This window comes from Thamnophis sirtalis, unplaced genomic scaffold (genome assembly GCF_051295495.1).
Source record: "Thamnophis sirtalis isolate CommonGarterSnake01/CBP01778 unplaced genomic scaffold, rThaSir2_p1.2 scaffold_1, whole genome shotgun sequence".
NCBI lineage: Eukaryota > Metazoa > Chordata > Lepidosauria > Squamata > Natricidae > Thamnophis > Thamnophis sirtalis.
This window is the reverse complement of record NW_028261381.1, coordinates 72,293,455-72,306,807: the sequence shown is the minus strand read 5'-3', so window position 1 is coordinate 72,306,807 and position 13,353 is coordinate 72,293,455. Positions and strand designations below refer to the sequence as shown.

Below are 13,353 nucleotides of genomic sequence, written 5' to 3'. Positions count from 1 at the left end.
CCGCAAAGCCTCCAAATTTTTGTGGTCAGTCCACACCTCAAATGGGTGTTTAGCGCCCTCTAGAAAATGGCGCCATGTGGTCAGGGCCCACCGCACTGCAAATGCTTCCTTTTCCCAAACTGCCCAATGTCTTTCGGTGTCTGTGAGCTTGCGGGAGGTGTAAGCACAAGGTTGCAAATTACCTTGGTCGTTGGTCTGAAGCAAGACGGTCCCAACAGCGACGTCACTAGCATCGGCTTGAACGACGAAAGGTTTGTCCATGTCAGGATGCTTCAGAACCGGTTCCGCAGCAAAGAGGCGCTTCAGCTTTTCGAAAGCAGCTTGACACTCCATGGTCCAATCTAATGGCTTGCTAGGCTTAGGCTTAGGACCACCTTTGGATTTCAACAAATTAGTGATAGGAAGAGCAATTTTGGCAAAAGAAGGAATGAATTGATGGTAGAAATTAGCAAAACCCAAAATTTTTTGCAATTGCCTGCATGTCCGGGACGCATCCCACTCAGTGATGGCCTTCACTTTCCCAGGGTCCATCTCAATACTGGCGGGGGAGATACAATACCCTAGGTAGTCAATCTTCGCCTGGTGAAATTCACATTTGGACAACTTGGCATAAAGCTCAGCGGCCCTGAGTTTTTTCAAAACAGTCCAGACCAAAGCGACGTGTTCATCATAAGTTTGAGTATAGATAAGGATATCGTCCAAATATATGATAACGCCCTTGTAAAGGTGGTCATGCAAGATCTCATTAATCAATTGCATGAAAACTGCAGGCGCCCCCTGCAGGCCAAAAGGCATCACCCAGAACTGGAAACAGCTGATGGGGTAGTTGAAAGCAGTCTTCCACTCATCCCCCTCTTTTATGCGGACCCTATAATACGCCTCCCTGCGGTCCAGTTTAGTGAAAATACGGCCCTTCCCCAACTGGGCAAGCATGTCCTTCATTAACGGTAATGGGTAGACGTTTTGGGCCGAGATCCCATTCAAATTTTTGAAGTTAACACATAATCTCAGGGAGCCATCTTTCTTCTCTCTGAATAACATAGGGGCAGCGACTTTCGGGCGTGCTGGCTCAATGAAACCTCGTTCCAAATTTTTATCAATGAATTTCCTCATTTCTTCCATTTCCCTAGGAGACATGGAATATATTTGGGGCTTTGGAAGCTTTACCCCGGGCAAAATGTCAATGGAGCAATCAGTAGGCCTGTGGGGCAGAAGTTTATCTGAGGATTTTTCACTAAAAACACCTCGCAGGTCCCAATACACTTTTGGAATCTTTTCCTCTCCTTCAATCCTCTCTTGCCCTCTGGCGGCCAAAACAGAACTGCAGTCAGCAGGCTCTGGGGAAACGCCCTTCCCCTCAGGAGGTGTGCTCGTACGAATACGTAACCATCCCTCCCTCCAATTTATGTGAGGGTTCCATTTTCGAAGCCAAGGCAGGCCTAAAATGAGGGGCCTGTCCATTCCAGGAGCCACAATAAAAGAGATCAATTCGGTGTGGGAGCCCATTCTCATCTCTAGAGGCTCGGTATAAAAATGGGCTGGGCCACCCCCTGCTATGGACCCATCTATCTGACAAAAGACAATAGGGCTTTTTAAAGTTTTTAACCTGAGGCCCAATTTCTCCACCATAGCAGGATTGATCATGCAGCGGGAACATCCCGAGTCAAGAAGGGCGGGAAGGTGTTCTGACACCCCATTTAACTCTATTGGGATTAGCAATAGCAATAGCAATAGCAGTTTTTTATATACCGCTTCATAGGGCTTTCAGCCCTCTCTAAGCGGTTTACAGAGTCAGCATATTGCCCCCAACAACAATCCGGGTCCTCATTTTACCCACCTCGGAAGGATGGAAGGTTGAGTCAACCCTGAGCCGGTGAGATTTGAACCGCTGAACTGCTGATCTAGCAGTCAGCTGAAGTGGCCTGCAGTACTGCACTCTACCCACTGCGCCACCACGGCTCTTACATACATTAGCATGGGGCCTTTGTTTGAACTCACCCAGCGAGGCGAAGCGTCGTCATCGGAATCATCAGACGAGCCGGTAGAGGCGTCAGCTTCTCCCTCCACATCCTGCATGAAACACGGAGGGGCAGCATCCGCAGCGAAAGCAGCTTCCTTCTTCTTCTTGTCTGGGGCCTTGTTTGATTTCCCTTCCCTTTTGGCAGGGGGTGGGGGGGTTGCGGGTAGCTTAGCACGGCACTCCGGCGCCCGGTGGCCTCCCCTTCCACAACGAAAACATGTGAACGGCTTGATTTTCCCCGTGGGGCCTCCTTTTCCTTCGCTTCTCACTCGGAAAGGGGACTTGTGTGTTGGGGGCGGAGATCTTGCTGCTCTTTCCCTCTCTTTTTCTCTCTCCTCCTTTGCCCGTTGGAGTCTAATTAAATCAAGCTCAATATCTGCTCATTTTCATACCAAGCAGTAACGCGCTTAGGAAGGTGGCGATTAACACGTTGTTGATAAATGTCCTCATTCAAGCCCAAAGCGAACTTATCCAAAAGGGCTTCTTCACCCCATCCTCTCATATAATTACAAAGGTGTTGAAACTCTTGAATGTACTGTGTCACAGGCCTATCTCCCTGAGTGAGGGTCATAAATTTCAGTTTTCCCCGTTTCTCAGTTAGGGGATCATCAAATCGTCGCTTGAACGCAGTCATAAACGCATCAAAATTCCTCAGGAGGGGGGAATTGCTTTGGTGCAGACCCATCATCCAGTCCGCGGCTTCCTCCTCCAAAGCCATTAACACCATACGAACTCTCATGGCATCCGATTCTAAATCGGGTCCATAAATTTCCATGAAGTTATAAACTTGCATAATGAAAAGGCCCAGCTTCTTGGGAGTTCCGTCAAATCTTACAGTTAAGGGAGGGACTTTAGCCATTCTGCGCCTTCTGGGGAGGGGGAACCCCTGGTCTGGCAGCCCCCCTGGCTGGGGGTGGTGGTGAAGCTGTCTCTGGGTTAGCTTGCTCCCATTCCCCCTCGGCCTCTTCACCCTCCCCGAATCTTTGCCCAGAGTGCCTTTGTTCCAAGTCCTCCAGCTGAATTCTTTCTCGGGGCCTTCGCTTGGCCCCCGCTTCAAACGGCCTCTCCTGATGTTTTCTTCTGGTAACTCCAGCATCCCAGCTGGCACCCTCTTCTTTTTGTCCCACGGACAAGGACCAACGGGGGGGGGGGATCGCAGGGCCCGCTATTTCCAGCTCAGCCATCCTGTCAGGTAATGGTAGATCAGCAGTCTTCTCTTCAATTTCTTCATTGCTTGCGTGCAAAGACATTTTCTCCGTTTCTCCTTGTAGTTTCACCCCCCACGGTAGATTGGGTTCTCCTGGTGGGGTGTTAGTGAGATTTCGCTTACTGTCAGCTCCTCTTCATTTACTAATTAGGAAAGAATGACCACGAGTCTCCATGTGTGGAAATCAAGTGTACTTTTACTAATTAAAAATGATTAAAGGCATAGCGAAGCGAAATCTGAACATTTAGGCGCGAAAGCGGTTGATATATAGAATAGCCCATTCCCCACCCCTTGGCATCACAGTTAGAGGCCAATCATAATTCTCCCAAGTGTCAGGTGCGAGATAACTTCAAAAGGCATCACGAAGATGGAATGTCGACGCCGTTAATCCTGGCGGGAAACTCCCACGCATGCGTAGTCCGATCAGCCGGTGAACTCCAGAACCTTCCTCCAGCACAAAGAGTAACCCCACCCAAATACCATGCCCTCCCTCCCCGTTTCATGGCAGCCTAAGCGACAGCAAAGCAGAGGCTGACAGATATTTTCAAAGATCAAGAACAATGCAATCATTCAAATATCTGATAGAAAGCTATTCCATAGGGTTGGTGTCAATGCTATGAATAGGATGATGCTGGTTTCCCCTAGTTCACAGGTGTCAAACTCGCATCGTCATGTTGCTGTCACATGATGTATTGACTTTTTCTCCCTTCACGGAGCTGGAGTGATTGTGCCTGCATGTGATGCATCCAGCTCGTGGGCCATCAGTTTGACACCCCTGTCCCAGATGTTACAGAGGAAACAAACCCTCAGCAAACCAAAGACATGTGTGCTGGGTAGGTAGGAACTAATTGATATAGATGGCCCTTAAGGGTCAAGTTTCATAAGGTTTTAAAGATTAGATAGGAAGCCCAAAGCATTGAAGTTCTGTGCTCTGGAGAAAGTGGCTTTCACAAGCAGGCTGCTGGATTTTGGACTAACCACACCTTCCAAGTAGTTTTCAAAAGCAGCCTCATATAGGATGCACTGTAGTAATCTAAGCAGGAAGTAACAAACACACAAACCTCAAGTGAACAAGGGAGAATCTAACCATGCAAAGGATTAATAGTCATTTCTTCCATTTTGGCATCCTCTACTGCTTGGAGATGAAGATTAGATCTAATGTGTAACTATTGATATGCATTGGGCCAGATATTACCTATGTGAAGCATCCAAAGCATCATTACCTGAATATATTCTATCTGTTTTTTATTACCCTGAAGCCACACAATATTGCATAGAAGGTCATGTGCAGTAGGTGGGGCAATTGTAGGGGGAAGTTTTCCAATCTGTTGTTTTCTTAAAAGAATCACCTAAAAAAGAAGACTATTGTTATAATACATATTACCTATTAGTTCTTTAAATTCATATCATTAACAACCACTATGAAATGATATCTACATTCTTAGATCTAAGACATCTTGAATGATACCATTCTAATTAGATAAAAAGGCTCTAAATCACACAGTATACTCTTCTGATTAATGAAGAGATCTTTTTTACAATGTGCTAATTATATTATAATTTCAAAAAAATTATACTACTCTCCAAGAATATTATTGAGAACTAAGGTGAGACACGTTTATCTGAGACTATATATTTATGATGATCAAGTATATTTGTTGATTGTGAATCTTTCCAAAACTGCAAAATTTTGAATAGAAATATACCTCCACTGTTAGATAACTTTGTTTAGTTCCTCCTATACCCTCAATTCCAATAACTGATACAGTAAAGGATTAGAAATCCATTATGTGGAGGAAGCCATAACTGAAGCCATTTCTTTTGATTGGAAAAGGCTTATCTGCTAATTAACAGCAGAAGCAAACTGTATGTACAATCCACCCAGAAAAATTAAGCTAACTAGAAAGTGTTGCTCTAGGTCAATATAATACAAGACAGTAGGCCAAAACCCATTATGCACCAAAGACTGCCAGTCCATAGATAGCTTTAACATAAACAGATAGATCTACAAGTAGGTTCAAGTGAGAGGTATAATGATGATATATCACCTAAAACCAATGATTTTTTTCCATCAGTTTTATGTAGATGTCAAATAGTATTTAAAGATGTGCACTACAAAGCAGACAAGGCATTCCAAATGTTTTCCATTATTATTATTTTCTTTTTTTGGCACTTTTATTCTTTCTCTTTCTCTCTTTTTTCTGAGTTTAATTTGCATTTGTTTTTATTATGTTACTTTATATATTTAATAAAAAATAAAATGGAGAAAAAAGAAACACATAATAGAGAGAGAAAATGCCTACTAATTCACTATACTGTACCTAGAAATCTTAATGATCCCAATACAATGCTTACGATTTCTAGAGTTTATCTCACTGAAACGTTTTCAGAGCCATTATCTAAGCTATTTACAATCTATCATGGCTGGAACAACTGGGAGGTTTAATTGACTCTCAGTTTCTTCTTCATACAACAAAATTTGATGATGGGTACCATTATATAATGTTCATTATGTGATAACAAATCTCTTGAGAGTACACAATTAAAATCTTTTATACAAATATTAAAATAGGAAGCAGAAGCAGTGGTTACAGGCTATAAATAGGCACATATCAAAGAAAGGTGGAGAAATTTTTAGGTCACAAAGAAGCTCAGCACTGAGCTCAGTTTCCAGTTAACAGTAAGAGCAAATTATATTTGCCTGCAAAATTTTGGCAGAAATCTGTGCGAAAAGTAAATATGCAACCATTTAATGTTCTCAAAATTCTTTCAATGAAAATTTATCCATATGAGGTTAATGAAAACATCTCCAACTTTCTATTTTTAACATTGGAAATCCCAATACCCAAAATTTGTAAATATAATTTGAATTTTTCTATATTAACAGAAATATCTCATGTTTTATATAATTTTGTTTGAATTACCTTATGTAATTCATTTCCTTCATTTTTATCCACAATTCCTCCTGATATCATAAATTTAAGAGTTTCAAAAGCTGTATTTAGCACCGTTTGAACTGCTTGTTTGGTTTTCACAGCAATGACAATATCTGGATAGTCACGCTGCATTAATCCTAAAGTAAACAAAAATATTTTTTCATACAAGAATACTTATGAAGTATCCAGATACTACAGCTGCCAAAAGTGGTATCCACAGATAAAAATACATCTATTTCAGGGGTGAAATTCAGCAGGTTCTGACAGGTTCTAGAGAACCGGTAGTGGAAATTTTGAGTAGTTCAGAGAACTGGCAAATACCACCTCTGGCTGGTCCCAGAGTGGGAAGGGAATGGGGATTTTACAGTATTAACTGTAAATATTAATCAGGGATATTTAATTGAATGTATTTCAGGTTCTTCTACAATGTTATCAGTTGAGGGAATTATCTGTAATAGATATTTATGCATCCTGAAATAAATGGTGATTTATGCACTCATCCAGTGTGCCAATAAAAACTATGGAATTTAAGATACTGATGACTGCTTCAGTCATGCAGATAAACTTTCTTTCCATTTCTTTTTTCTCTTTCATTTAGGAGGTACTAAAAATGTAAATGACAATTGCATTAATAATGGCAAACCAGGTAATAGCAATAGCAATAGCAATAGCAGTAGACTTATATACCGCTTCATAGGCCTTTCAGGCCTCTCTAAGCGGTTTACAGAGAGTCAGCATATTGCCCCCAACAATCTGGGTCCTCATTTTACCCACCTCGGAAGGATGGAAGGCTGAGTCAACCCTGAGCCGGTGAGATTTGAACCGCTGACCTGCTGATCTAGCAGTAGCCTGCAGTGCTGCATTTAACCACTGCGCCACCTTGGCACCTAGGTACTCCTGCTTGCTATTTTAATTCCAAGACACAGAGGTCATTAAGCAGAAAGTATCAAGGAAAGGAATATATGGTTCTGTAGGGGTATGCTCAGAACAGGTCAGAACTGAGGAGAAATTTCCTGACAGTTAGAACAATTGCCTCCAGAAGTTGTGAATGCCCCAACACTGGAAGTCTTTAAGAAGATGTTGGATAGCCATTTGTCTGAAATAGTATAGGGTTCCCTGCCTAGGCAGGGGGTTGGACTAGAAGACTTCCAAGGTCCCCTCCAACTCTGCTATTGTATTGTAAGTTGGAAGAGGGGATGCTGCAGGCACATGCATGCAATCATAGGGAGGTCCCAAGAAAGAAGGACATAGGGTATATGGAGGTAGGGAGAACAATTACAGAGTGACTTGCCACCTTCCCTGCTGGCTTCCCTATTGACTTTGCTTGTGGGAAGTCAGCAGGGTAGGTCACAAGTGGCAATCACAGGACACTGCAATCATTGTAAATGTGAACTTGTTCTCAAGCATCCAAATTGAGTTCACATGACCCCAGAGGTATTGGAACAGCCAGAATTTCAAGGACTGTTTGTAATTACCCCTCATTCAGTACTGTTACAACTAAACAATCCCTAAACAGGAAAGCTAATTATGTGACAGCACAGATAACAACTTGAAACACTGCAATCAAATTAAGCAATGTTTCTATGCAGGTAGTCCTCAGCGTACAACTATTCATTTAGTGACTATTCTGTTACAATGGCAATGAAAAATGTGACTTAAGACAGGTTGTATTTTGCACACAACTGCTGCAGCATCCCCATGGCTTGCAATGCTCATATTTATCACAGTTTCAGTATCCTGGGTCAATGTGATCACCTTTTGCAATCTTCTGACAAAGCAGTCAATGGGAAAGCCAGATTCACTTAACAACTGTATTCTAACTTAAAAACTGCAGTGTTTCACTGAATACCGTATTTTTCAGAGTATAAGACGCACCAAGGTTTTGAAGAGGCAAATTTTTTAAAAAAAATTTTTGCACCTCCCCCAAATGGCCAGTTTTTTGCAAAAATGGGCCCATTTTTTTTTTCAAAAAAAGGGCATGAATAGCCCTTAGGAGGCTTATAGAGTGTTGCTGGAGGGGGGGGGATGAGCAAAAAAGCCAATTTTTTGTGAAAATGGGCCCAGTTTTTGTCAAAAAAGGACATTAGGAAACTTATAGAGTGCTCCTGGGGACTGGGGGAGGGCAAAATTGAGCAAAAAATGGCCCAGGAGCTCTCTGAAAATCTCCTACAAGCTATGCATGGCCATTTTGGTGAAGGGGTGGAGTTTTAGAAGGCAAGAAAATGCTGTATTCAGTGTTTAAGACGCACCCAGATTTTCAGCCTTTTTTGAGGGAAAAGGTGCATCTTATACTCCGAAAAATATGGTAACTTTGGCAAGGAAAGTCATAAAATGGGGCAAAATTTACTGTACTTGGCAACTGTCTTCCTTAACAAGAGAAATTTTGGGATCAACTGTATTTATAAATTGATGACTACCTGTAGTTAATGTGCAGTTTCATATGGGGCTGAGCAGGATATAAAGTTATTGAAGCCAGAGTAAATCCACAGGAAACCATGGAGTTTACTACTGTCTTTCTGATTGTCTTTGCTTTGAGTAATTCTTTCATGTGTATAAAAAATGCTATTTCAGCTTTGTAAGAATCAAGACTATGGAAATTAAAATTTCATTAATAATAATGAAAGCAATATTAAGCCATAATGATAATCTCTTAAAATTCATACCTAACTCTTTCATGGCTTCTTGTTTGTTGTTTTGCAAAATTTTGCTAATTGCCTGTTAAAAAGGAATATGTATTTTATATTAATGAAATTATAAATGACCAAGCAAGCCCATTTTCAATCATAGCACTCTTCCCAAAAGGCTACAGAGCACAATGACGTAGCTCGTTTTCCACCCCTCCTTCTGTTTTTTTACTCCCCATTATGTTTTCCATGTATGGCATCTTTTACATTGTTAGTGACTAAAATTATTTTTAAGATAAAGAATGCAATAGACCCGTGATGGCGAACCTATGGCACATGTGCAAGAGATGGCACGTAGAGCTCTCTAAGTGGGCACTAGCCCCATGCCCCAGATCAGCCAGTTGGTCGTCAGGTTTCCAAGGCATGTATGCACGCCAGCCAGCTGGTCATTGGGTTTCCTGTGCTTCTCTGATGGAATAGAGAATCAGTCTGTAGAATTTATCAATAACATAAATGAAACCAAACTGCTTTTTAAAAGTTCAGCTCCATATTCTTGGTCATTTTAACTTTTGGCTTGTGTATTCATATATATATATATATATAAATTTTTGTGAATTTATGAAGTATTTTTGTGATCTGAATATATTTTCAAAATACTCATTTATAGAATGTAAATAAAGAATATGACAAATATTTATTCTCTTTAAATATATGACTATTTTACTCACAACATAAACTTTCTCGTGACCAGCTATCTGTCCAATTAAACTTTTTACATCTTCTTCACCTTGAACATATCCTTTGGCAATATCATACCGAAAAGTAAGCTGCTTGTTTATTTGTTTATTCAACAAGAAAATCATTTTTGGTATCATTAGCTGAAATAGATAACATACTTAAAATTGATATTTTTTTCTATACCCTTTTATGTATCATCCTTTCCATCAAAACTATTTCTCTGTCCACCTGCATAGCTTATCTTACGCCACCATAAAAACTACAGTATATTTCTATTAATTTTCTGTTTCACCTTCCCAACTTCCAATGTTACTTTATCTGCTTTCTTTACATTAATACTAATTTCCTTAGGTTGCTTGTTCTTTCCTAATTTCTCTATTGCTTTCTTCAGATTGCCACAATTTTTCTAACATCCCTTAGTAGTGATGCTTGCTGTACCTCTTCATTTTTTTCAAACTTACATTTCCTATTTCTATTCCTTTCTACTATATTTTTCGGTTGAGGAAAAAAGAAAACATAGAATACACAAATAACATCATCAGTTAAATTTAATGAATGAGGCAAGGGAACTGCCTCTTCAGAAACACTGTTGGTATCAAGTTATATTGGCCATTTTAAGTCATAATTATAACTTTGACTTATGCTTTGAATAACCACAAGTGAAGCTGATGAAATAAATGAAGCTGCATTTGGCTTGCAACCACCCAATATATATTTTAGTAAGAAATGCTGTTAACTTTCATGATCAGTTTTTGATTTTGCATTTTCTTTTAACACCTGCTTGTTTTTAGGTCTGGGAGCTTTTTTGAGAAGACTACAGAGTGACTGTAAGGAAGGGCATTGGGGAATAAAGTTATGGAGCAAATTGGTTTGTAGAGTTCTGATGAATGACTATGAAAGAAAATATGTGTGCACTTACATGAAGATGGATAGAGCAAATAAGAAATTATTTAGACGAGAACTGAGGATGAAATTGGGAATATTCAAAAGAGAGCCTCTGATAAATTTGCTAACTGATAAAAAAGTATAGAGTGGATTTGCCAAATATGAGCAGGTACCCCTAAAAAAATTAAATACAAAGAAATGATTTAATGTAACAGAAACCAGATCCATTCTGTTGTGGATTACTCAACTTGATAAGAATCATACTATGAGAGATGTAATTCCATGAAATTCATTGTAATCCAATGTATTTAATTAAAAGAAAAGCTTATAGAAAAATCTTGTCCTTTTTTCAATTTAGAAAAAAACCCTAACCCATGATTTTTCTCTTTCTAGGCAATTCTCTTCAACTATTCTCTTTCACTATTTGGAACTAGCATTAAATGCAAAGGGATGACAAAAATATCCAGAATCCCTGTAATTACCTCTACATTTAATGTTCTTATTAGTCAGTAAATTTATAGAAGGAGAAAAATAGTACTGGCAAAATTGAATTCTAAAATTGTATGCCGGTAAGAAGAAAAACATTCAGAATGTAAATGCAAGAGAAAGAGAAAAAAAATCCAGACATGGGAAATATTCTCTTAAGGAGATTCCTAAAGTAAAAATGTAATATATGAATGTGGCTTTCAAAATATGGTTATACTTGATTCAAATCTACTTTTTTCCCTTACTAAGAGATGCAGACACATCTCATGAAATATGCATTTTTGCTTTTTTGTATTATTCATTAATAGGAAAGTATAAAGTGTCACTAACCAAAGTAGCTGGCTATCAGAAAATGAGTGATGACAATATTCTAATACTGTATAATATCCCTCTCAGAAACTAACACCCAACTGATAAACCAAAGCAGAAAACAAACGTCTTTATATTATTTCAGATTCAAACTCTCACGAATACTCAAGAGATATGAACAGATGATACTATCTTTTTATGGGGACTGTTTTCATGAAGTTTATAATAAAGCGAAAGACAGAGATAGTTGAGAAGCATATTCAGTGTCTCTTCATGTTCTGTGAATAAGATCTGGTAGTACATCGAGCCTTTCCAACTTATGGACTCCCTAAGTGTTTGGTCTGCGCTCCCAAATTAGCAGAGAACACTTTAAATGAATTTAATTTAATTGAACAGTGAAACAATCCAAAGCTTACAGTCAATAAGCATAAATAAACAATGGACTAAATGGATTTAGTCTGAAACAAACAAAAACCTCACTTTTTCAACAATAACATCATTATGTTTACCTTAAAGAGACGCAGAACTCTTACAACACGAAGAAACCGTAATATTCTGATAACATAAATAATAGCATACGTTGGGCTAACTGAGTTAACGATATTGATAACTACAACATCTATACTTCCAATGATTATGATTAATACATCAAACTGGTTCCAATGATGATTGAAATAGTTCCTTCCCACTGCAGATATCTGTTAAAAACAATGCAATGATACTAAATAGACAGACATTAAATGTAAATATCACGAGACTCATGTTAAATTATATATTTGTACTTGAAGTTACTGTACAATAAAAATTATCACATAGATGTTATAACAGTAGGATGCTAAATGATACAGTTTACACTTTTAAGAGTGGACTCCTGCATCACTATATAATCCACAAATTATTATTTATGTGCTGCCTGACTTCCAGCACTCTAGGGAGTTTACAAATGATTTAAAGCATGAGAAACATGACAAGAAAAAGAAGAAGAAAAAAGGATAGAGATGACAGAATACCAATCTGAGTGGAAACAAATGAAAGCAATCTAAGTTAAAAGGAGGCTCTACTCATCCCTATCAAAGGGCAGATCTTCAGGTCCCTTTGAAACAGGGTGGGATGATTTTGGAGAAACCTTGTGCCAGAGTGCAAGCAATGCAACACAGAAGGTGCACTTCTGGAGTCCCAACAGATTGCATTAATTAAAGGAACCTAGAATGCATCAACCCTGCCACTTTGTTTTGGTCCGGCAGATACTATGGGAGATAAGCAGTCCCTCAAACTCATCCCAGATCACACCAGATGTGCCAAGGCATCTCAGCCTAACTGCCCAGTTTAAATCAAATGCAGAGTGGATCCGAGTGGTTTGATCTTCCAAATAGCCTAAATAATCCCCACAGAGACCCAACAGATATTCTGAGGAGTTTACCTATCCAATAGGAACCAGAACACCCAAAACAGAGCTGCTGGACAGTTATCAGAAGATGCAAGAAGGGCAGATAAATATTTATGTTTTGCCATCCTTACTACCACAAGATAATCCCTAATACAGGCTTTCATCCATATTTGGTCAGACTCACAATGAGTCTTCCTCCAACGGTGCTCCAGTCATCTTTTCAAGCACTACATCTCCAGAACTGCTCAATAAATGAAAGGGCATATTGGGATTAGCACACAAGAAGAGGCCACATAGGAGCAGTATAATCCAGGGTTCGACCCATCCACCCATTCCAAGCAGTGACTAGACCTCATGAGAACCCCCCACCAGATCCTCAGGTAAAACCCAAGCCTAGATCCATCAATAACCTGTGTGGACCAATCAAACAAGACCTGTATTCCTACAGGGAGGAGTGGCACCAGTGAGGCAACAGACAACCAAACACTGATCTGTCCATAGTAACAAAATAATTTTAATGTCCTCCAGATCATACTTCAGTTGCCCTGAAACAAAACCAGATCTAGTGTGTGGCCTCCAGTAAGCATCAGGCCATCAATGATTAGGGGTAGGCCCGTGGTTGCAATGAAGGCAATGAATTCTGTCCTGGACTCATGTGTAATTGGGTGGCAGATTGAAATCCCCAAGCAACTTAGAATTGGGAGTTGTATTGCCATCCTATCTATGGAATTTAGCTCAGGCAAGGACAGTGCTCAGCAGGA

General features: G+C 39.7%; 1 protein-coding gene across 1 annotated transcript in view; it reads right to left on the bottom strand.

Annotated features, from left to right (window-relative positions):
- The window catches only part of LOC106539607 (solute carrier family 9 member C1-like), a 101,066-nt gene that overhangs the window by 20,165 nt on the left and 67,548 nt on the right, over window positions 1-13,353 (bottom strand). Inside the window, exons 16-20 of the mRNA XM_087704012.1 lie at window positions 11,715-11,903; window positions 9,516-9,665; window positions 8,827-8,878; window positions 6,152-6,300; window positions 4,451-4,576 (exon numbers count right to left, since the gene is read on the bottom strand). Of these exons, the coding sequence (XP_087560138.1) occupies window positions 4,451-4,576; window positions 6,152-6,300; window positions 8,827-8,878; window positions 9,516-9,665; window positions 11,715-11,903 (666 nt within the window). The remainder of the gene's footprint in view (window positions 1-4,450; window positions 4,577-6,151; window positions 6,301-8,826; window positions 8,879-9,515; window positions 9,666-11,714; window positions 11,904-13,353) is intronic.